At 36.8% G+C, this 24558-nt stretch overlaps 2 protein-coding genes, 2 long non-coding RNA genes and 1 pseudogene across 7 annotated transcripts; 2 read left to right on the top strand and 3 right to left on the bottom strand.

Moving 5' to 3' along the window:
* The first annotated feature begins 526 nt into the window (after nucleotides 1-526).
* LOC133709779 (beta-galactosidase 9) lies at nucleotides 527-14804 on the top strand. 3 transcript variants are annotated; one of them, XM_062135648.1, is made up of 19 exons: nucleotides 527-785; nucleotides 1031-1126; nucleotides 1258-1370; nucleotides 1823-1889; nucleotides 5979-6071; nucleotides 6266-6409; nucleotides 6663-6751; nucleotides 7640-7745; nucleotides 8183-8270; nucleotides 8457-8578; nucleotides 8881-9087; nucleotides 10209-10417; nucleotides 11016-11131; nucleotides 11461-11558; nucleotides 12078-12188; nucleotides 12727-12837; nucleotides 13431-13639; nucleotides 13844-14192; nucleotides 14367-14804. In XM_062135648.1, exons 1-19 carry the CDS (start codon nucleotides 615-617, stop codon nucleotides 14505-14507), a joined length of 2640 nt encoding a protein of 879 aa, XP_061991632.1. In that variant the 5' UTR covers nucleotides 527-614; the 3' UTR covers nucleotides 14508-14804. The 3 variants fall into 3 exon arrangements, with proteins under 3 accessions (XP_061991632.1, XP_061991634.1, XP_061991633.1); XM_062135650.1 differs by lacking the exon at nucleotides 1258-1370 and having other exon boundaries at nucleotides 644-785; XM_062135649.1 differs by lacking the exons at nucleotides 527-785; nucleotides 1031-1126 and adding an exon at nucleotides 2206-2353.
* Nucleotides 14805-15886: 1082 nt separating this feature from the next.
* Nucleotides 15887-16674, top strand: LOC133708684 (uncharacterized). Its single transcript, XR_009845986.1, has 2 exons — nucleotides 15887-15947; nucleotides 16394-16674. It is a non-coding gene; the product is annotated as an uncharacterized LOC133708684 (long non-coding RNA).
* A 1536-nt stretch (nucleotides 16675-18210) lies between these two features.
* On the bottom strand, nucleotides 18211-18904 carry LOC133711417 (pentatricopeptide repeat-containing protein At1g06580-like). Its single transcript, XM_062137547.1, has 3 exons — nucleotides 18698-18904; nucleotides 18358-18591; nucleotides 18211-18258 (listed from the first exon to the last, which is right to left on the bottom strand). Exons 1-3 carry the CDS (start codon nucleotides 18902-18904, stop codon nucleotides 18211-18213), a joined length of 489 nt encoding a protein of 162 aa, XP_061993531.1.
* On the bottom strand, nucleotides 18901-20001 carry LOC133711416 (pentatricopeptide repeat-containing protein At1g12775, mitochondrial-like; annotated as a pseudogene).
* Nucleotides 20002-21976: 1975 nt separating this feature from the next.
* Nucleotides 21977-24433, bottom strand: LOC133709451 (uncharacterized). Of its 2 annotated transcripts, none has more exons than XR_009846287.1 (3): nucleotides 23854-24433; nucleotides 23633-23740; nucleotides 21977-22652 (listed from the first exon to the last, which is right to left on the bottom strand). It is a non-coding gene; the product is annotated as an uncharacterized LOC133709451 (long non-coding RNA). The 2 variants fall into 2 exon arrangements; XR_009846286.1 differs by having other exon boundaries at nucleotides 23633-23766; nucleotides 23854-24432.
* Between the last annotated feature and the right edge of the window lie 125 nt (nucleotides 24434-24558).

Genomic DNA, 24558 nt, shown 5'->3' with positions numbered 1-24558 from the left:
AAAATAATACTTCCGTACACAAAATAAAACCATGAGAACACCTCCATATAAATTGTAACAAGTACATAGCCTCCATTTGAGATTACTTACTAACGTAAAACTTGAGGTGTTTCTTTCAAAAACACACATGCGGAAATGCTATTCAACAACAAGCAAACAACTATTTTTTATTTTTGGTTCGTCGTACATTAATATACAAATACATCATGTATATTAGTTCAATACAGAGGTAAACTAGTTATATAGTCTACACGATATAGAAGTAGACTAATTTGAGATCAAGTCAAGTCAGTCTACTACTCTACTTATGCATGGAGCAGTCTATGTCTGTATCAAATCTAGTCTACTCTCCAATTCTCCATTGGTACATTAATATACAGTAATTTTTTTTTTACTTGAAAAACTAGTCAAATTTTACTGAAGGTTGAAGACTCTGTTGGAGATTACGTGGGAGGCGAAATGTCAAATTTAAAAAGCGCAACAGACGCAGCCAACAACCGGATAGCTACAACGTCTCTATCCCCCCTCCAAAAATCACCAATTTCCACGCCCCTCTTTCTTTGCTCACTCCGATACTTCCCTCTCTCTCTCTATCTCTCTCTCTCTCTCTGACTATGCTCCGGCTCCGATGCCTCCTTCTCTGCCTCACTATCCACTTCGCCGCGGTTGCCGCCGCGTTCTTCAAGCCGTTCAACGTCAGCTACGACCACCGCGCTCTCATCATCGATGGCAACCGCCGCATGCTCATCTCCGCCGGCATCCACTACCCTCGCGCCACTCCTCAGGTACCTCAATTCCCCCCTACACTCTCTCTCTCTTCTCATCTCTCCCTCGTTTTTCAACCTCAATTTCAAGCACCAACACTACAAACCGTTCTTTGCTAAGCCTGAACTCAATTTGATCACTGCTTCAAAAAATCGAATAACATCAATCAATCAATCAGTCTTATTTCTCTGAAAATCTAGGTCTCTGTAATAATCAGGATTGTTTCTAATTTTCTGCTGTTGATGATTTTAACATTTTATGTCAGATGTGGCCTGATTTGATTGCAAAGAGCAAGGAAGGCGGGGCGGATGTGATCCAGACCTATGCATTTTGGAGCGGTCACGAGCCGCAGAGAGGACAGGTGTGCCATGAGTTTTTGTCCACAGCTAGTCCGGTGGCGATTGCCCTGTGGATATGTCTTGAATTGAATTTATTTGTTTTGTTTTTTTTCTTGGTGAAGTATTGATGTTTCGTTCTGAACAACTTGTTCAGTACTATTTTGAAGGGAGATATGATATCGTCAAGTTTGTGAAGTTAGTGGGAGCTAGTGGACTCTATCTCCATCTTCGCATAGGGCCTTACGTCTGCGCCGAGTGGAACTTTGGGTCTCAACTTCTTCCTTGTTATGTTTGATACAAGTTCTTTTCCTATTTACAATAACTCTTTTCCTGTCTGTTTGAGGAATACGATGCAATTTCTCTATGTTTCTATTTGTGTATTGCATGATATACAACAGTTTTTTTTTTGAACTATTAGTGTCGTCTAGGTTCTTTGAACATATGGTAGTGGTTGGTTTTTTAGTTATTTATCCCAGGATTATTGGGACACATTTCTTTTCTTGTCGTTGCGTTTACACCTAAATAGAGTACTATACTTGTAGTTGGAGGGTATTAGGTAAATGTCTGAAGTATCCAGTGGAAAAATCATAAGTGGGACTTGCATGAAAATTTTACTAAACTTTGAGTGCAGATAAGAACTTTGTCTAAAGTATTAATTTGATTAGCTGTATAATAGTTCTTTGAAAAATTTCATCTTATGTGGACTGACTATGTTGCAGTGGCTTCCCGGTGTGGTTGCGGGACATACCTGGAATAGAATTCCGAACAAACAATGCACCTTTTAAGGTACAATCCACCCAAGAAAATGCTTCTGTACTTCAACATATGTATATTTCCTGTGCTTCTGCAATATCTTGTCTTGTTTATTTTAGTTGAATATTTTGCCGTATCTTGTGTATCCAAACCTATAACCAACCACATAATGTGAAAAAGAACTAACTGTTGGAGCTATTTCTAGATTTCTATTTCCATCCCTTAATAATCATCTGTTCTTTTCTGTCCTTTGTTTGTTTGTTTGTTTTTGGTGGTTAAAGTGGATCACAGTTTTTCCCATATGTCTGTACATATGTTAATTTTTGCTCTAATTTAATCCACATTCTAGCCTGGGCAAGACAAATTGGTCCCCAGGAACTGTTACATCATTTTCAATGAATTCTTTATGGGAGGGTATTGAAGAAGAGAGCTGCCACACCGGAGCTCTATTGTTTTGGCAGCTGTACGGGTGGTCTGGTGAGAAAGGAACAAAGAAGGTATGATAAGAAGAGTTGGAGTCATTTGGGACAGGATCATATTTTGCTTCCTATGGGCATCTTTGTCCAGTCCTAAGGATGCCCCGGAGTGTGATCCTTTACACAAAGAAAATAAAAAAAAACAGAATTCTCTATCTACAATTACACATAACCGTGAAGATATGATGATAATGATGGAATGAACAACCATGAGTTATAACTGTTGAACTTATGGTTTCGGTTCATTCGTGCATGTGTTGATATCCTTCATGAGATCTTTGAAAAAAAAAAATTATGATGTTTATGTGCTTTCGTTTCTTATATATATGTGATACATTTTCTATTCTTTCACATATACTTGAGTGATAAGCTTTTAAGCATGAGCCTTGAATCTGAGAGAAGAAAGAGTGATATATCAATGTGAGGTTTGAATCAAGACTTGTTTGAAATATGTTGAGCTCCACCCATCACCATTGTTTACCCCCAAGTCTTACATGCTTATATGTGGATTATATTTTGTAATTAGCTCTTGAATATTTTGATGATGTGATTCTTGGTGACTTGAAAGTGTGAGATTTCTGAGACAATATGGTAAAGGGCATTAGATGTCATGGTATGTGTCAACGTTGGCGTCCTTGTGTGAGACGTTTGTGTCTTGATTTTTGTTTTAAGTGTCTTTTACGTTTGTGATTTCTTGTAGTCCTTGTGTTTTTCGTTTTCCATACTTAGTATTTTTTGTTGGTTTCTTTGTTTTGTTTTGTAGTCTTTTTGGTTTGTTATGTTGATTCTGCTAAGGGACTAGAAAAAGCTAAGTGTGGGGGAATTTGATAGGAGCGTAAAATACGACGTTTATAATGTTTAAACCCTATATTTTGCTAAGTTATTTTCTTTATCTTGATCAATTTAACTTAGTGTTTTACAGGTAAAATGGAGTCTCAAGGTCCAAAAATGGCTAAGGAGAGCATAAAGGGCGTGAAAATGGAAAGAAATGAAGAAATGGAGTTCTACTCATACTAGGAGACCTGTGGAAGCTAGGAGAATTCTATGGAACGTCCATAAAGCATCTAGAAGTCTCAAGAAGATCATATGTCGTGCACATGGAAGAGGAGTTTTGAATTCGGATTTCAAAGCATTATGGAGTTTGGATTTCTTTGAGTAAGGATTAGAATTGCCGTGAGATTCTTGAAGATTCTTGAAGGTTCTTGACGTTTCTACTTCAAACAAGGCGTGGAAGACATATGAGAGGCATGTGATGGCAAGGGAAACTGAATTGGACACAAGTTGTTCTTTAAAAGTCAAATCCATTATAGATTCGGAAAACTGCCAGTGCAGATCAGTCAACTTCAACAGAGTGTCAAAAATCGCTCAGAGCTCAGAAAATTATGATCTTTACATGGTTGGAAAGCTACGGATGTCTAGTTTCCAGATCTTTTTACAGCTCGTCGATATCTATTTTCTAGAAGAAATTATGACCGTTTTAGTTCATTGAGGTCAAGTCTGCCGGAAATCTGTTTTGTGTCAAAGAAATTCTAACTCAATTTGGTTTCTACAACCTAAAAGAGATATTTTGGGAGTTCTAAATCAAATTGATTTCTACTTGCTTGTGGAAGATTCCTATTGGTCGAATTATGAAGAAATATCATGACACCAAGGCTATAAATAAAGAGAGGAGGTTGACCAACAACACACATCGGACATCATCCAATTTTCCATCTTCTTCCTCTCTCTATTTTCTTACCATAGCAGTTTTTATATCTTCAAGGAGCTTAGCTGTGCCATCCACACTCCTAGCTGTGATCACCACCTCGTGCCGCCACCTTGGAGCTGCTTTGGATCTTTGAGACATAATCAAGGGTTGTTCATTCCACCATTATCATCATATCTTCACGGTTATGTGTAGTTGTAGATAGAGAATTCTGTTTTTTTTTTTATTTTCTTTGTGTAAACTAAAATTATGAGTTCATAATCTTATTTTTGAACAATTTTGATGCTCTTTTCAATGTAATATTAGTTTATGTGTTCTTGATCTTTGTGTGCTTCATTTTTATGAAAAGATAATCTGATTTCGTTTTAAAGAAAATGAAGCACACAAAGATCAAGAACACATAAACTAATATTACATTGAAAAGAGCGTCAAAATTGTTAAAAATAAGATTATGAACTCATAATTTCAGTTTACACAAAGAAAATAAAAAAAACAGAATTCTCTATCTACAATTACACGTAACCGTGAAAATATGATGATAATGGTGGAATGAACAACCCTTGATTACGTCTCAAAGATCCAAAGCAGCTCCAAGGTGGCGGCACGAGGTGGTGATCACAGCTAGGAGGGTGGATGACACAGCTAAGCTCCTTGAAGATATGAAAACTGCTATGGTAAGAAAATGGAGAGGAAGAAGATGGAAAATTGGATGATGGCCGATGTGTGTTGTTGGTCACCCTCCTCTCTTTATTTATAGCCTTGGTGTCATGATATTTCTTCATAATTCGACCAATAGGAATCTTCCACAAGCAAGTAGAAATTAATTTGATTTAGAACTCTCAAAATATCTTTTTGAGGTTGTAGAAACCAAATTGAGTTAGAACTTCTTTGACACAAAACAGATTTCCGGCAGACTTGACCTCAGTGAGCTTAAACGGTCATAACTTCTTCTAGAAAATAGATATCGACGAGTTGTAAAAAGTTCTGGAAACTAGACATCCGTAGCTTTTCCAACCATGTAAAGATCATAATTTTCTGAGCTCTGAGCGATTTTTGACACTCTGTTGAAGTTGACTGATCTGCACTGGCAGTTTTCCGAATCTATAATGAATTTGACTTTTAAAGAACAACTTGTGTCCAATTCGGTTTCCCTTGCGATCACATGCCTCTCACATGTCTTCCACGCCTTGTTTGAAGTAGAAACGTCAAGAATCTTCAAGAATCTCACGGCAATTCTAATCCTTACTCAAAGAAATCTAAACTCCATAATGCTTTGAAATCCGAATTCAAAGTGTACTCCTCTTCCATGTGCACGACATATGATCTTCTTGAGACTTCTAGATGCTTCATGGACGTTCCATAGACTTCTCCAAGCTTCCACAGGTCTCCTAGTATGAGTAGAACTCCATTTCTTCATTTCTTTCCATTTTCACGCCCTTTATGCTCTCCTTAGCCATTTTTGGACCTTGAGACTCCATTTTACCTGTAAAACATTAACTAAGTTAAATTGATCAAGATAAATGAAATAACTTAGCAAAATATAGAGTTTAAACATTATAAACGTCGCATTTTACGCTCCTATCAAGTGTGATCCTTCTGGATTTTTTTTGCTAAGTTACATCAAGTACCCATGTTTGACTGGGGGTGGAGGCTGGTTGTCTTTGGCTGGTTGATGGTGTCGTATTTTTAAAGCTGATAACATAGTGATATGTAGTTTCTCTCTTGTCTGTTTTGGCTTGGGACAAAGCGAAGGTATTTTATGGTGTCATAGTGGTCAAACCAAAGTGACTGAATTTTCTCTAGTATTGTTGGGGTTTATGTAGCATCATGATTGACTTTTGTTGACTATTTAACTTCTCAAATTTGAGTTGACCAGTCTGTAGACTGTTGTAGTTTATATTTGTGTTTGTGCCATCTGGATGTATCTTTGTTATTCTCCAGGAAGAGATGCAGCGGTTTGTTAAAAAGATGGTGGATCTGATGCGAGAGGAAGAGCTGTTTTGTTGGCAAGGGGGTCCAGTAATTATGCTACAGGTTGTAAGCGTACTTTGAATTTCAATTGAAACATCACATAAATAGTTTGACAGTTTCAACTAATTTAGCTTATGAGATCTTAGGGCCTAGTTTGGACTGTGGTAGTTGTAAGTCAAAGTAGAAACATAGAAGGAATGGGATTGCTATAAATTTTCGATGTCTTATTTTATCACTCCTGCAATGAATCTTATCAGATTGAAAATGAATATGGAAATATGGAAAGCTCATATGGACAGAGAGGGAAGGAATATGTTAAGTGGGCTGCTGAGATGGCTCTAGGTCTCGGTGCTGGGGTCCCATGGGTCATGTGCAAGCAAGTTGATGCTCCAGGAAGTATTGTAAGGCCTTTAGCTTGTATCTGTGTCCGTGTTTGTCATGCGAGCATGCATGAATAATTGCATACATAAGTTTCTGTAATGAATGTTTATAAATATAAAATGCAAAAAGGCAATTAGTGAAAAACTGAAAATCAACTAGCAATAGTGGCTAGGATAACTTATTAAATGCATTTCCATTTTGTGGAAGACCCTAAGATGGTAACATTGCAGTATGCGCTGTCTTTCTTATATATGTATGTTTTGGTTGTCACAGATAGATGCATGCAATGGATACTACTGTGATGGATACAAGTCAAATTCATATAATAAGCCAATTCTTTGGACAGAAGATTGGGATGGATGGTATGCTCTATGTAGCTGGCCCGACTTCTGTATCTCTCTATATATGGATATAACTGCTATAACAAAGATATATATATATATATATATATATATATATATATATATATCTTTGTATTTAGCATTTTTTCTTCTAATTAACAGAAATTTTTTATTAAACTGCTATAACTAAGGGTATAAACATAGTGCCACACTGTCCAAGTGAATGCAAGCAAGATCCCTGACCATTGAATTACTATTAAAATCATACATTTTCCAACAGTAAAGTAGTTTTCCAAAACAGCTGACTAAAAACAAGAGAATACACAAGAGTTCAGTACCTTCCAGACTGCATGAATAAGGAAAAATGGTATATCTCCTATTTTTAGGAAATTGAGCCTGCATGATCCTAACGGATAGAGTGATCTTGTATCCAACAACCCCTCCACGTTCTCTAACTAAATTTTCAAAAATCCTTTTGTTTCACTCCATTCATGCTACTTATACTCATTTTCCATCACACAATTCTGCAAAGTTTTCTTTCAATTTTAGGTCAGTGACTTAAAACCGAAAAAAAAAAAAATCATATTGTATTTGATAACTAGTTTCCACAGATATAGAACAAGCACATGTCATGGAATGTCTTTAAAATGCTAAACTCATCCCAAAGAAAAGCTAAAAGCCTAAAACTTTATTCTATATCTATCCCAGAGAAACTCTGCTATCATCCCCGTGCCCTCAAAGAATCTCTTACTCTTCCAAGCAAACAATCCATAAAGGAGCCAAAACAACAATATTCAAAGGGTCATTACCTTTTTGTTGGCCAGGACACTTTATGAGTCCAGGATCAAATCCGGGTTTTTCATAATGTGTGTTGAAATGGTACTAACCTTTTATCTTGACTTTTTAAAGGTATGCATCATGGGGTGGAAGATTGCCTCACAGGCCTGTTGAAGATCTTGCATTTGCAGTAGCACGATTTTTCCAACGTGGAGGGAGCTTTCAGAATTATTATATGGTATAAAGACAATCCATACACTGCTGATTCTGCTTCATAAAACTTGTGTGGCAGAATGTATTTCTATCAAGTGCAAGATAATGAATTTTGAAACGAAACTCTCTCTCACATCTACTTTAGTGGTTTTGTGGGTAAAACTTGAGATTTAGTTACTTTTCTATGACTGAAATGTACTGGTTTCTTGGGGGCCATAGTTGATTCCATACTTTTGTTAAATGGTGTATATGTTTGCCAACACAGTTCATGTTTAGGAATCTGTAGTTGATAGATTATGAATAAATAGTCATCAGGGACAATAATCAAGCGTCTAGTACAAGCCAGATAGGGTTTAGAATATATTAAAAGTAAAAGTAACTGATGAAATTGAGACTGATATCAGTTCAATGTCAAATGACATGCCATTTTAGTATATTGACAAGCCTGCTACTTGGATGTAGTATTTTGGTGGTACGAACTTTGGCCGGACTTCTGGGGGGCCATTTTATATTACCAGTTATGATTATGATGCTCCAATTGATGAATATGGTAAGTTTAAGCTGAGTCTCGAAGATAACATGTATTAATCTGGCTGCTTCAGTTTCTGTCTATTCACGTCCATGTCTCCTCTTATTGAGTCATAACAGTTCCGTAAAGATATATTATGATGAAAAGTTAACACAGTACAGGCCATTACTGATGTTTAATCAGTGGATTCAATGGTTTTTTAACTAGGACTGCTGAGTGAACCTAAATGGGGACATCTGAAGGATCTGCATGCTGCTATAAAGCTTTGTGAGCCTGCTCTTGTTGCTGCGGATTCACCGCATTACATTAAATTGGGACCAAAACAGGAGGTTTGAGCCAAAACCTTTAGTTATGTATTAATTTTGCTACACTTTTATATTTGCTACTCAACATTATTTTCTCTTTGAAAATGTGAGGTAGTAAATATTTGTTTCTTCATTTAAGTGGGAGTCACTGTGACTTGCCACCTGTAGTAATGTTCTTTGTTTCTGACAACTTTTTATAAATATCTCTCAACCACTACAGGTGACCATGGTTGGGACTAATATTAGTTTGAATCAATTCTCTACTGGTCACTTCGAGTTTTGTTTCTACATCTTAAATAATTTCTATTTTGCACAACTATTTTCAGGCACATGTATACGGTACAACAGTTCACACTAAAGGCTTAAACTTTACTTGGTTTGGTAGAAGTCAAAGCCAGTGTTCTGCATTCCTCGCAAACATTGATGAACATAAATCAGCCTCTGTAACATTCCTAGGTCAAAAATATAATCTGCCACCATGGTCAGTCAGTATATTGCCAGACTGTAGGAACGTTGTGTTCAACACTGCCAAGGTATGGTTATATTATTTGATGATTTGCTCATTGATAAGCAGAATGTTAAGCACTTCATAGCATAATATCAGTGCAACATGACTTGTATCATCTGCTTTTATTATGTGATAGTTTATGACCCCCTGTATATATTATTTTGAGGCTACACAGTCTTTGGTTTTTATTCTTAGTTTTAGGCTTTTAGCCTTATGGTTCTTAGATATAAAAACTCCAAACAAAAACATAAATAATAAAATGCACTTCATGCTTATGTAACTAACTACTCTACATTTCCATTGCCATTGTGTAAAATTCTTCTAAAATTTTCATAATTGGCTCTGCATTTTTGTCTCAAACTGGGATTTTCATGTTCTTCCACAAGTCTTATATATTTACCAGTGATGTATATTAAAATGTTACTACCATGGTTTGCTCCCATGTGCTCTTGGCCTTTGGGTTTTGAATCCCTCAAGGTACCTATTTACCTATTTGCTAGAGTTCCCTGCCTCCTAAAGATTCTAGGGTTCAGCAGGAGGTTCTCCACCCCACAATTTCGGGCTTGGGTTGTGCAGTGGATTTAAGCTATTAACGTGTATAAAAAGAAAAAAGAAAAAAAAAACTTCATGTATTTGTAATTAATGGCGATTGTGTAGTCTTTATTAAAATATCATTGGGTTCCCTCTGTTTTTTTTTCTCAAGGGAAGCTATTTTGCTTCAATCATTTCAGTGCTGAATCTGTAGTAGGTTGATACTTCTGAAATTGCAGACAGTTTAGTGATGAGGAGGACTTCTTGATTTTTCTTTCAATGGGGAAACCCAGCAGAACTTAATAATGATTGCAAGCATTCATTAATGTCAATGTGATTTTTTTTTTGGCGAAACATCTCATACTTGGATGAGTCCTGAAACTCCTTAGAATCTTGGTGTTTCAGCTGTATATGGAAGAAATTTTTATTGAGGCAGTTTTTAATTTTCTGATTAGCTAACTGGGAGGTTTAGTTTTATTCACATATAAAATTAACTCTTGAGCGGGATTATCTGCTTTTTTATTTGTGCAAATGTGAAGAATTTTAGTTTTTTTTACCATCCTAGTGTTTTTCTGAGTCTTCTAATTTTTGTTTTTCTTTTCCATGAATGAGCAGGTTGGGGCGCAAACTTCCATAAAAAGAGTAAACTCTGATTTGCCTCTTCCAGTTATTTCCGAGAACAAAAATTTGTATACCATGGAACCCTGGATGACTTTAGAAGAGCCAATTAGTATTTGGAGTGAGAACAATTTCACAGTCCGAGGAATATTGGAGCATTTAAATGTGACAAAGGACCATTCTGATTACCTGTGGCATATAACCAGGTACATCTTTATAATTGAAGAAGTTCCAACTGTATGAGATTGTTAGATGAGAAAGATCTATTTATTTCCTATAAAAAAAGAATAGACCAAGTTTAGTACGGCATAAACATCTTATCTGTAGTTGGTTGTCTAGTGTTCAAAAAGTTCAAGTCCTTGTTCAGTTGAGACTTGAGACCAATGGATGTGGAGTCATAATTTGGGGTGAAAACATGACACTTCTGCATTAATTTTTGTGACCTCTTATCTCTTGAGTCACTACTTGTGTTCAGTTCAATTGTTTTATTAACACTGTAAGCTTAGTAGAAAACAATACCAAGCTATCACGGAATGCAGAGATACTGGGATGCACAGAAACTCTATAGCCACATATTCATTAGGGATTTTACCTTTTTAATCTACTTGTAACTAATATTATACTTCCAATTGTCTGAGTTGAATCCTATGTAACATAGTGCACTAGTCTAAATTCAGTATTTTGAATTTCTTGTATGTGATGGTCATCGTGAAGGTTTAATGACCTCACTGTTCTTTATTCAACTCTTGTCAATTTTTATATTTATGTTTGTCAATACCTAAATAATGCCCTTGTGCTATGTAGAATATTTGTTTCAGATGAGGACATCTCTTTTTGGGAGGAAAGCAATATTAGTCCAGCAATTACAATCGATAGCATGCGAGATGTGTTGCGTGTATTTGTTAATGGCCAGCTTACAGGTGATGGATGTTTTGAATATAGTTATGATGCATCTCGAGTAGTTTTAGGCTTTTAGCCATTGGTGAAGAAGATCAATATGGTTCTCATATTTTCTGCTGGGAGTTTCATAATTATAAGCAACATCATGGTATATGACTTTTGCAATGTTATGTAGCCAGAGCGGCTGCTAATTATCTTGTGCATATATATATATATATATATGTGTGTGTGTGTGTGTGTGTGTGTGTGTGTGTGTGTATTAAATATATGAATTTTCATTTATATGCTCTGCAATTATTAAATACTATTATTTTCTATACATATGATTGCATCCTTTTCTACATTGAAGGCAGTGTGATCGGTCATTGGGTCAAGGTAGTGCAGCCTGTTAGGTTTGTCAAGGGATATAATGACTTGTTGCTGTTAACTCAGACAGTTGGCTTGCAGGTAAAACAATATTGTTATGTTCAAATCTGTAAAAGTTGGAGAGTTTCTGCGTGTCTGTTCATCTTTTTAGAGAGGTCTTTAAGTAGGCCTTATATTTTCCATCCCCTTGCTGTTTTATGATTTTCAGATACGCGCTTCTGTCTATTGTAGGTTGTGGGCGCCTTCAATCTACAATAGACAGCACGTCTTCTTTCCTTCTCTTATTGATATGATTTATCTTCTTCTGTTTTCTGTCAAAACAAAGTTGCCTTTGATCTGCACACATATGCTGTATGTTTTACATATATTGGATTTGAATTTTTATGTTTCTTCTTTTTTGTTGAGAAAATGTGAAAATTAAGTGCAAGTCCATCACTTTTCTTGCTTGCTTATATTCAATGACAGCATTGCATTCAGCCAACTTTGATCATATTTTCCTTGCCTTCAAGCTGATTTGGTTTTATTGTTAGATTACTATACCTCAACGAATGGTTTTACTGATTCTCCTCAATGTCATATTGTTTGCAAATGATTATACAGAACTATGGTGCTTTCCTTGAGAAAGATGGGGCAGGATTTAGAGGACATGTCAAACTGACTGGGTTTAAAAATGGGGATATTGACCTCTCAACATTGTTATGGACTTACCAGGTACGCATAAGAATTACAAAGTATAGCTCCTGCTCACTTTTGACTTAATTTACCCATAAAGGGAGGTTCTATTTGCACAAGGATAAAATGGGATTTAATATATTCCAAGAATTTTGGGAGGTGTATATGCCAAGTTTGGAGGTCTCGGAGTGGATTTGTATTCTATTGTCTCTTATCATCTTTCCTAATCTATTTTTTTTTATTATATATGAGCACTTTTCAATGGAAATAGTGTGTTTGTATGTCTTCACCAAAATTAGTATCTCCCTTTTTTTTTTTTTTTTTTTTTTTTTTTTGTGAGGACCAAAATTATTATGTAATTGATATATTTTGCTTCAATCAAATTATGAAAAGTGTTATATTTTGCTGAACACTTTAGTCACTGCTTCCAAAATGAAATTGGATGGCAATTTAGAATTATAACATTCTTTAAATAGCATGGCTATGAAACTTATTACCTTGATCTATACATTTTCAGTATGTTATCTATCAAGAGTAAAATTTTGTCAGATGATACTAATTTCATTGATTATCCTAGGTTGGGCTTAAAGGAGAGTTTTTCAAAATATACACCATAGAAGAAAATGACAAGGCAGGTTGGGCTGAGTTGTCGCTAGATGCCGATCCATCCACTTTCACCTGGTACAAGGTAAAATTTTCTTCAGAAAAGTTAAATTTTGATAATTATTATGCGAAGCATCTATAACCGTCCTTTGCCAATCTTTTTGTTGTTTGTTGGGGTAATTTCCTTTTCATTTATAATGAGAAATGATTGGCTGATCTTGTCTTATCTTTGGGTGCATCATTTTCCTGATCGTTGTTTTGCTGTAATATGACTTGTGTTCATTTATGTGTGATGAGTTTCTTGTTCCTGGTGAAGCACATGATAACAATATTATAGTTTGATTTAATACTAATTAAGCCTGTAGTACGCCGGAAAAGTATAATTAATGTATTAAAGTGCAGTATAAAGTATTATTTGTATGAGAACCAGTTGAACACAGAGAGTTGCATAGAAGCTGAAGATGTTTTATGTATGAGCAAGGAAGAAACGGAAAAATGTAGGTTCACAGTGATTTGTCAATTCTCAATGTATGTTAGATGAGTGTTGGAAACTGGAATTACTGGCATATTTTGTCTCTTAGATTTGTGTTTTTCTTGTCTAGTACTGCTCTCCTATATCATCACTCGTCTGTTTCATATAATGCTATTTATTTACAAATGTTCCTTATGTCTAAGCAGACATACTTTGATAGCCCTGCTGGCACAGATCCAGTTGCTCTAAATTTAGGAAGCATGGGAAAGGGCCAGGCTTGGGTCAATGGCCACCATATAGGAAGATATTGGACACTTGTTGCTCCAAAAGATGGATGCCAAGAAATCTGTGATTATCGAGGGGCATACAACTCCGATAAGTGCTCAACAAATTGTGGGAAGCCTACTCAAACCTGGTATGTTTCTGTCTAAATTACATATGCTGCGGAAACAATTATAGTTTTAGCCTGAAGAAATGTGCATCCCTGTTAACCACTGGTTGCAAGTCATGCGGTCAAATATTTCACTCTACTTTAAGAATCTACCTTCGTAATTTATACTTGAAATCAAATAGGAATTGAGTGCAGTTGCCTAACATTGCCAGTATTGGCATTCTCCAGGTACCATATTCCACGGTCATGGTTGCAGGCTTCAAGTAATTTGCTTGTTATCTTTGAGGAAATTGGAGGGAATCCATTTGAGATTTCAATCAACTCGCTTGCAGTTGGAACCATCTGTGCTCAAGTGTCAGAGTCTCACTACCCACCTGTCCAGAAGTGGTTAAATCCAGATTTTATTGATGAAAAGGGCAGAGTAAATGATCGGACACCAGAAATTCACTTGCAATGTCAAGACGGGTTTATAATATCTTCCATAGAATTTGCCAGCTATGGAAGCCCTCAAGGTCATTGCCAGAAGTTTTCTCAAGGGAACTGCCATGCTTCGAATTCTTTCTCCATAGTTTCTGAGGTAATGTGGTCATAGATCATTGCTAGTATTCTGCTAGAAAATCGATTGACCATAATACATAGAACATGGCATCTGCTTCGCAGTGGGCGTTGCCGTAGTCTCTAGTAGTACTTAAAAAGTTTCACGTCTTGTGTTCACTGATAATCCTACTTTTCTAATATTTCCCTTCTGCAGGCTTGCCTGGGAAAGAATAGCTGTTCTGTTGGAGTATCAAATCTTGTATTTGGAGGTGACCCATGCCGGGGCATTGTTAAGACATTGGCTGTTGAGGCAAGATGCAGGTCACTACCAACTGTTGGTTTTTCTCAGCTCTGAATAAGTCGAGCAGCTGCTGTAAAGAATGGAGTGGTCAGCATTTGCAACTAACAATATGGCTAACAAGTAGCCTGGTTTGATCTGATTCTCGGGGATTAAGTGCATGCATAGATGTTGGCACTAGGCTAATTAGTCGATTTGAAGGTGTAAATAAGAATAAAAAGCGATTTGGCTGAACAGTCATACCAGGTGGTGTTGAGCAACTCCATGAACCAGAAAGTTCTGGCTTCCTATAACAACCTGTAGCTGGAAATATTGATTTGTATATATCTATAAAGGAATTTTTTGCTGTAGTTCCATTTATGTCTATAGTAATAAAGGAAAAATAACAGTTCATTCCCACAACAGTTCTCTGTATATTTTAGTTTTCCGGTAGCTCACGCTCCTTGATATTTGCCCCCCTATCCCATCCTAGTCCCAAATTTCTAAATCCTGTGTTTCGTTAAGGGCAAGTTCATCACTCTTTCTTTTCTTAGAGGCAACATGTCTGGTGAGGTCAATTAAATCAGTATTAATTAAGCCAATAAGGCTTATGATTAAATTTATCATAATCCCTGCAATTGCCCCTCTCTCTACATAAGTGTGCAAAACTTGATATAAATAAACAAAGGGCAAAAGAGAAATCAGGGAGGATAAGACAGTTTCAGTTTCCTTCAAAAACTGATTTGCAGTTATTATTCCCCCACCTTTTCTAAATTGTGCAGAAGACGTTCTCCTCTTCGTTTTCTTGTCTACCGCAAACTGTAGCCATTTTCATTTGTTGCTATTAGAAACCAAAAGCTATAGGTAGTAAATTGTTTCTTCTCCTAATCCTTTTCTACAGAAAATCTCCAAGAGACGCACTATACTTGATCAATATAGAAAGTATTGTTTATCTGATTTCAGTTAATATTCTTCCCCGTCTAATTTCTTTCTACTTTGTGTGTGCGTGTGTGTTTGTTCATGGCAAATGCAGTGAAATTTTGAATCGGGTGTTTACAAAACATTCTTCCTTAGATGCGAGCGGTGAGGTTTATTTGTTGGTCCCTTCTGAATTATCCATTTATGTATCCTATGTAAATTGGTGATATTACTTGATTGATGACTATTGTCAGTGTCCTTCAAGGAAAGAAAAAAAAAAACCTGATTGTTTATTGCATAATTGTTCATAGAAATTTGTTTCCAGATGTTTTCTTTGCACCTTTTCAGGTTACATGAAGATCAAGATTCTATGGTTCCAGGTAACTTTTATACTCCATTTTTCTTCTCCGTCTAACTTAATTTGGTTTCCCAATTGCATCAATTTTATTTTCCTTTTCCTGTCATCATGCGGTTGGTCGAATTGAGTTTTTCTTCAATTCGTTTTTGCAATTCTGTTCTAAATATTTTAATTAATCTGTAGGTAAGACTTAAATTTAAGGAGGCTGACTACATGAACATGGGACTGCAATTTGGTTCACTGTAAGGATTTGACATTCACTGAATACCAATTCCTATTTGTTTAGCTGCTCTGTAATAGTTGTTCAAGTAGGCAATTCCTCATGAATTTTTCATTTTCTTTTTTACCTTTTTGTCACAACAATTCAGCATAAAGAAATTCAACCTGCTCAAGCCTGAGTGTAGATCAAACGATTGCCCTTAGCTATTAGTGACGCAACCATTTTACTCTAGCCATAACTCTTTTTTCTCTAACTTATTTTGTAGTTGCATGCATAAGATCAGTTCTATTGTTTACATGTTATTCAGCCAATTTAAGAATAGGGCAAACATATAATCAAATGATGGTCTGGAATTGAATAATAAGGTTTTGTAAGTTTTGATCTATTGTTTAGGTGTTGTAAGTTTCAAACTATGATTTGATGACAATTGATTAATTTATATTGTCTTTGTTCCTTCTTTGCTTTCAGTTGTTTGTTGCAGCCAATCGAGTGCTGGAAGACAGATTAAATGGAATAAATTGGAGGTTCAGGAATCCAACAAAGCTTTTCTCTGAGAGTCAAGTAGTGTGCTGACACTTTGAGAAGCTTAGAGACTGACAATCCAATAGTAATCGACTTCCAATGTTGTTCGATGTGTTAGGCATGAAGCCTACTAGGTTTAATTTACTAGCAAGTGTAGTCCTTCTAAGAAAGGTTATCTATGAGGATGTATTCTTTTTACTTCTTTTAGAGAGTTACCATGCAAGAGGTTTGAACACAATGGTGGAGAGCTAAATCACCGGTCAAGAGTACTGTTTTGTTCTCTCAATGTCCGTTAGAATTAATGATACTGTGATTTTTTGTTCGACAGAAACAAAAACGAAGATCAGCATGCAGTACAGGAAAAAAAAAAAAAAAAGGAGAGTTAATAACAGACAAAAGTAGAAAGTAAGAAATTATCGGAACAAAAACATAGTAAAAGGTAAGAAATCACTAACAACATGAAAAGGCATAAACAAGACTATCTTGATTTTTTTTTTTTTTTTGAAATAGAAGTTGAATTCATTAGATCAACAGCAGTATGGCTGAAGTCTACCAAAACTTACATAAGAAGACTATCTTGATTTGATCACATTTTAAGAGAAAAAAAAATAAGTGCTGAAATGACAGGAACAATGAGACCAAAAAAGAAAAATTTACTCATAAAGAAGGCAAGGCAAGTGAATAATCACATTAGAAGTCTTTACCATTTTGAGTAAACATTTTATTTTAACTCCACCGCTACCCAAAATAAAGAAGCCCGCTCACCTCAATTGTCTGACCGGGAGAATTCCACAAATGGTCACTCAACTATGACTCATTCGACACTTTGGTCACTAAAGTTTCAAATATATCACTTTGGTCACACAACTATTACATTGTCAATCACTTAAGTCACTTTGTTAATTTTTTTCATTATAAAAAATACTCTTTGGGTGACTTAAGTGATTGACAATGTAATAGTTGAGTGACCAAAGTGATATAATCAAACGTATATTGGGTTCCAACCATTAAAATTATATATATTTGTATATACCAGCGCATATTTTTGTACAATGGATTGCTAAAGGCATATTTGTTCCAACCATTTATGTTTTTTGTTGATGGATTGCTAAAGACATATACAATATTTTATAATATCTGTATGGGGTAAGAGTCCTAACACATAAATAATATTGCACTCATAAGTAATATTTCAAATATGCGTAGCAAAAGAGGAAGGACAATACGCACGCGCATCGCGCGTGCAAGAAGGCTAGTTAAAAGAAAAAGAAATTATAAGTTCAATTTGTTTTCTATTTGGAATGAATCATTCCTATTTGAACTCATCTCATATAACATCGAGCGTATCATAAAGCTTATGAAATATTAACACAGATGAATTACATAAATGGAGCATGCATCAGTAACAGCAACCATACCAAAGTAAATAATTGGTTGATCATGAATTTCTTAGTTCCAAAACACTGCACTACAACTACTTATACAATGTAGCTAGCATTCTCAAGCTACCAGAACTACGATTGTTTAGTCATTAGAAGTTCAGAAATATATATCACATGAGCAGTCAGAAGTCAGAATATTGTATCAATCCCTTACAGCATCTCTTTTAGGATGGAAACTTCTCAAAGTTTTCAGCGTTTGCAAATCGGGCAGCAATCCCTTTTGGATAAAGGGATCGGGCAGCAATCCCTTCTCAAACAACCTTGATCTATTCTATTAGCTTTTATATAGCCATTAAACAAGGTTGTATATGAAGCTATATATCAGGAACATGACCCTTCAGCACCATAAAACCAAAGACCATCTCTGCCCTGTCCAGTTTTCCATGCAAACAATAATCATGAAGTAGCATGTTGAATATTTCAGACCAAAAAAAAAAGTAGCAGCATGTTGAATGTGATCTTGCTAACCTCCATACCATACAGAAATATTGCCCCAACTGCTTTGCGAGCCTTTTCTGTCATCCCTTCTTTACGGAGAGCATCAAAAAGTGCTGTCAAAGTAATTATATTGGGTGAGATGCCCAAACCTACCAGTTCATCAAACAAACTTGTCGCTTCACCCCATTGTGATGTATTGGATATGCCATGAATTAAACAGTTGTAAGTGATTACATCAGGACTTAGACCTCTTTGAGTCATTACCTGTAAAACAGTGAGTCGCTTCACCCCATTGTGATGTATTGCATATGCCATGAATTAAACAGTTGTAAGTGATTACATCAGGACTTAGACCTCTTTGAGTCATTACCTGTAAAACAGTGAGGGCGTCCTTGGTCCTTCTCTCCTTGCAAAGAGCATCAATTGCAGAGGTTGAGGTTACAACATTTGGTGATACTCCTTCATCCATCATTCTATTAAGCAAGCTTGTGGCCTCTGTCCATTTGCCAGAAAGGCAAAATCCATGGATTAAGGAGTTGTAGGTGACAACATTAGGGTTTACACCTCTACGGATCATCTCTTCCAAAAGATTAAGTGCTTCTGATGTCTTCCCTCCCTTGCATAAGCATCCAACACAGCATTGAATGTGACAATGTCAGGCAATGTTCCTCATTCAATCATCTTTTTAAATAACTCTACAGCTTTTTCCCATTGACCAGACTATTGCACGAGGCTTAAGTAATCGAAAGTGGCAACACTAGGCTTTATGCCTTTCATTGTCATGTATTCAAACAGAGAGAGTGCTTCTTTGACTTTTCCTTCCTTGCAATTACTGCTGATTAGGGCATTGTAGGTATATGCATTTGGGGAAATTCCACTATCAACCATGCAAGACAAGAATTTCTGGGCATTTTCCCACTTGCCTGATCGGCAAAGTCTATATATTAGGGTGTTGAAGGTGACAGCATTTGGGGTGGTTCCTCGATCCTTCATTGTTTCAAACAGAGTGAGTACTCTATCCCATTAACCCATGTTGTATAATCCATTAGTAGTTTCCCCAGCATTGCTCATATCTTGAAATAGGGTCAAGACCTCATCTATTCGTCTTTCTTTAAAAAGGCTGTCAATGATTGGATTGTAGCAACCCGGATCCGGCTTAAACCTTCCATCCTTATGCATCTGCTTAAGTATCTTGATGCCATCATTAGTCTTCCCAGCTTTGCACAACCCATTAATAATGATAGCATAGGTGAACTCATTACATTGTGTAACTCCTCTGTTTTATTTTCCGGAACAGCTCCATTGCTTCAGCAAGAGAGCTATTCTTGCAAAGCCCATGAAGCAAATGATTTAGAGAATAAGCATCAGGTTGAAAACCATGTTTAAAAGCAATTCCTAAAGCAGAGCAACCCAAGTCGACCCGATTCAAACCGCACAGCCAATTGATAACAATACTCACTGTACTGACATTAGGCTGGAAGTGAGTGAGCATTGCCCATCAAGTGTTTATACATAGAAAACACAGTGGAATATTGCTTCAACTTGGACACTGCCCCTAATAAACCATTAAATGCCCTAGTGGAGGGACTGGGTTTTTATTTGAATCAGGGAATTGAAGTAATCTAAGGCCTCATCTAGCCCAAGACAAGCAGATTTACAACGTTTATTTACCATGTCCTCCAAAGGAGTGGTTTGAGTATGAGAATGAGTGACAAACCTAAATAGAGAATGTCGAGGAAGCTTACCTTTATGGAGAAAGGTGAGTCCTGGGACTCCCTCAGCTAAAGTTGTAGAGAACATCCTCACCCTCTGAGCCAGCAATTCATATTCACCCGGCGGTGTGGAAGTGGGGTGGTGAAGTTACGGAGAATAATAAGGTTCCAAAAGGTGATTTTTTTTTTTAATCAGATAAACAACTTAAATACTATAATTAGTTTTTTATAAATCAAATTCACAATCTACCATTTACGAACGAGAGATTATGTCACTAGACCAAATAATACTATGACAAAAACTGATTTTATATTTCCTTGGACGTTATTGATTTATTAATTTATGCTCACATATTATTCAAATTTTTGTATAAAATAAAATAAAAAGAGATACTTTTATATATAAAAAAATTATAATGATTTTGAGAAAAAATTTATTTAAACTGGGCTCCAGCTTTAGAGCATTGCTTCGGCTTCATGGGGGTTTGAATGGTTTGTTGGATTCTTGGATATTGACTTGCTTTCGGGTTGGGCTAGGTGTTATGTTTTATTTTCTTGCACTATTAGAATAAAGCTGCCGAACATCGTTTTTATGGGTGTAAAGAAAGATAAAAAATTTAGACATCTGTTATTAGCCGATGTTAAGAATGACGCTAAGTGTAGCTTCTATATGAAAACAATGTATAATTTGAGTCTTAACATCGGTTTCTTAATATGGAATTGATTTATTATTTAATTATGACATTGTCTTAGCATAAGGAATCGCTTTACTTCCTTGTATATGATATAGACAATTCTTATATAACCGATGTACTTATTCTTTTGTGACATCAGTTATTATTTCATTTTTTTTTTTTTTTGAAGGTTATTATTTCGTAAGATTTTTTTTTTTTTTTAAATAGAAGTTGAATTCATTAGATCAACAGCAAAATTATTGAAGTTTACCAAAACTTACATAAGAAATCCGGCAAGAAAATTTGGAGTAACCTACCTAAGCTAAAGCAAACCTTTAAAGATCACTGGGATACTCACATTTAAGCGAGCCTATACAAGAATGGAAAAACTCCGCCTCCTATGGAAAAGAAATCATTCAACTAGTCCTTACTTGCCAATCATGCAATTGTGGTACAAGTAAGACACTAGAAACGTCATAGAAGACTTATAGAAGTTAATCCAACTGCTCAATGCCCTAATACATTAGGGCCTAGATTGCCTTGACCTGAGCCCAAGCTCGTAGGCCCGAACCCAAATCAAATCTTGCCTAGCAAGAAAGCTCCCCTACCCCACCAGCCCAAGATTGAGCCCAGCCCCAAAGACCCAGGCCCAAGCCCAAGCCCAAGAAAACAGAGGAGGAGCCTCACCACACTGCTCCTTTGCCTTCGCCGCCGTCATGTCCTCCAGTGACAACCCTTTGGACCACAGCCTCGGATTGAGAGCAGCAATTCGCTGGACTCGCTGCCTTGCCTCCCTGACTTGAACCACGCCGCTTCCTCGACCACCAGCGACCAGCGGTCGATCCGCCATGTGGCGACCCGGAGACCGGATTACCACAGCGCCGCCTCCCCAAGGAACCCTACACCCGCAACACTTGGAGTAAGTGTTTTGGGCCTAGAATTCCTCAAAGAGACAAGGCCTTTAGGTGGGAAAACAAGAAATCTATAAGCCCGAAATTTTTGGGGCTTGTATAGTGGGCTTGGCTCGTAATCACAAGATTACGAACTAGGCGAATAAGAGGAAAGGAAGGTGGTGTTGAGTTGAGTTTTAGAACCTATGTCAATTTTTAATTCTTAGCCCCAAGTTTGCATTAAGTTCATTAAATGGTAATTTATGTGAGTCTTCTAGGTCTAGCCCACTAGGACCTAAATTCAAATGGAGGTTCTAACCCTAGGGTTCCACTTTGGTGGTAAGCAAGCACACACATCATCAACCATACATAATGTTACAAAATTTTAGTGAAATCAAGCAAGCCGAAAGGAAATAAACTTTAAATAGAGTAAAACAAATTGTGTCCTCCAAGGATTATCCTCCGTGCCCAAGCTTCAACAACAACAGCCTGCAAAACAAACTAAAGTAGGGGTTAGGCTCCTACATCCAGTCATTGCCCATGCCCGCCCCCATATCTAAGTTTAAAAACATGAGTTATTGTTTGAATAAAAGAAGTAGATAAAACCGGTTTGCGCTTCCACGTGATCGTCACCACGTAACTACAATCCCACGGCAATTGATCATCTTTCACACTTCCATCACAACCGTCCATCTAGCCAATCACTTTCCGGAATTCATTAATCACAAGGCTAGAGACAAAGGGGAGATAACAAGGGCATGGTGCACACTGCCCACCACCGGTGGCTCAAGGAGGAACTGACCTCTCCTTACATCCCCATCAATTGCCAACACATCAATCCAATCCACGCAAACCATTTCAATTGTAAAACAGATAATTTCCAAAAACCATGCAAGAGGCCTCATATAAAACATAGTATATGCAAGAAAAGCATAGATAGAGTTAAAGGCATCCCCTACCTGGAACTCGAGCTTTCTCTTGCAGCACTTGGCCTCAATGCAACCTTGTAGCAACCACCAACTTCACAAGATTCCACCACGATGTCAAGCCTAGATTAATAAGCGGCATTAATAACGATAAACTAGGCTAGCTATTCACTCTCAATACTCTCCGAAGAAAACATTTCCTTTAACTTAATTGCTAACTAATAACCTGACCATTTGGGTTCCAATAAGGAGTTTGCTGTTAGGAAGAGGGGGTAAGAACACTTTTTAAAAGACAGGTTGCTGAAAACCGAAAACAGAGTTTTAAAGGAGCTGTCAAGGGTCACGGAATTGTTCAAAATACTTGAGGTAAATTCTTGAGAAATTTTGAAAGAAGGATGGCTTGTCAACCAACTCAGTACGATTGAAATGGCTATTGAATTTCAAGTGAAACCAAACAAAGAGTAAAGGTTTCAAAGGATGAAGTAAAACAATGTGCAGATTCTTTCCAGAAATACAAGCTTCTGTCCCCCTATTTCAAAATTGCATAACTAATTCTAGAAAAATGCTTTTGGGGTGATTCAAATTCTGGAACGTTCATATATTTGTCTAATATATTTCTCTAGAAGAAACTGACCCCAAATTCTCAACGGTTTAGCTCCAGTTTTGAAATGAATGCAACTGGGTCAGATTTTACTGAAAACTGAAAATCTGCAGAAACTGGTTCTTTTGTGTAAAGCTCTTTTGGTACCCAAAATGGCTGGTTAAGTAGACTCTAAGACACCTATAGAAAGTATCTAAAGCTTCTAAAAGCTTAAAGTCTCAGTCACCCTTCAATACTATAAGGGGAAGGTCTTGTAGCTCACTAACATGATGTTTTGAAGACATGGTGTTTGGACAACCGTAACACAAATAAACTCTTTGATCAAGCATGATTTCAATGTTCAAAATAACCATGGTTTAGCATACCCCCAACACATCAGAAAGAATGAAAGGTTCTAAGCTAAAACAACAAGGTTCCCACCACAATAGTGACAAGTTGTAATCTGCAAGAGTTTGTAACAACAACCAAAAATACATAGTGTTAAGGAAAGGATGATACTCACCAAAAACTAACAAATAAAGATGAGCTTCTCTTGAGGATTTCAACAGGAAAGAGAGCTGAAGGAGCTGATTGGATCGAGTCCAGCCACAGGCCAAGAAGTTTGCTCAGTCTCGAACATGCAAAGTGAAACAGAGACTGCTCAATATGTAAATGAGGTGTTTTGAACGTATTGAGTCTAAAATCGAGGAAACAAAGGGGAACTTGATGGTTTAAGAATCTTACCAACTGTTGGTATCAGTCTCAAGCAAGGTGTTGGGGATTCGGGTAGAGCAAGAGAGGAAGTTTAAGCAGAAATCCGGAACAGGCTTGCTCCGGAACAGCTTCCGCTTCGAGGGCTGTACAGGTCTCAAATAAATTCCGATGGAGCTGAAATTTGGAGGCTAGATAGAGGAGACATAGGCGAACAACTTTGATGAAGAACGTTTTCTGATCGGAGATCTCGAACTAGGTGTTTCGAGGCTCGTAAACGGACTGATGTGTCCAGGGACGAGAGGAAAGGTGAGAAGAGAAGGGTGAATGACGATTTATGGCCTGGGTTCTCTCTTTTGAAGGTCTGAGATGATGTTCTTGGAGGAGTTGCCCTTTGCATGATGGAAACGTGGAGGGGAAGAGCTGAACGAGGCTCCCTTTCTCTCTGTCCAACTCTGACGTGAACAAGGAAAGAGGAAAAGCTGAGTTTTGCGTGTGAAGGAGAAGGCTCAGCTTTGGGCAGATAAATTTGGGGTAAAAGAATAAGGTGGTAAAAACCCAAAATGATGGGGAAAATAAAAGTAAAATAAGTAAATACAAGAAAACTCAAATTAAAGTGTTGACAATGCCAAATAAGGATCGGGTCTTACAAAACTTATTTTTAGATAGAGAAATGGCAAGCAAGTTTTTGTCGGAGTTTTGCTCGAGTTTGAAAAACATAAGGAGTAAATAAATTGT

This window comes from Rosa rugosa, chromosome 5, assembly GCF_958449725.1.
Source record: "Rosa rugosa chromosome 5, drRosRugo1.1, whole genome shotgun sequence".
In the NCBI taxonomy this organism is placed as follows: Eukaryota; Viridiplantae; Streptophyta; class Magnoliopsida; order Rosales; family Rosaceae; genus Rosa; species Rosa rugosa.
The sequence above is the reverse complement of the archived record's forward strand: the minus strand, read 5'-3'. Positions and strand labels throughout refer to the sequence as shown.

Excerpts from the sequence above, each read along its gene's own strand:
- LOC133711417 (XM_062137547.1), bottom strand. The coding sequence starts at position 18,904 with ATGATCCGTAGAGGTGTAAACCCTAATGTTGTCACCTACAACTCCTTA. Across the intron at positions 18,592-18,697 it reads ACGCCCTCACTGTTTTACAG|GTAATGACTCAAAGAGGTCT; the intron begins GTAATGACTCAA and ends ACTGTTTTACAG. Across the intron at positions 18,259-18,357 it reads TATTTCTGTATGGTATGGAG|GGCAGAGATGGTCTTTGGTT; the intron begins GTTAGCAAGATC and ends AAAACTGGACAG.
- LOC133709779 (XM_062135648.1), top strand. The coding sequence starts at position 615 with ATGCTCCGGCTCCGATGCCTCCTTCTCTGCCTCACTATCCACTTCGCC. Across the intron at positions 1,890-5,978 it reads CAAACAATGCACCTTTTAAG|GAAGAGATGCAGCGGTTTGT; the intron begins GTACAATCCACC and ends GTTATTCTCCAG. Across the intron at positions 11,132-11,460 it reads TGTTAATGGCCAGCTTACAG|GCAGTGTGATCGGTCATTGG; the intron begins GTGATGGATGTT and ends TCTACATTGAAG.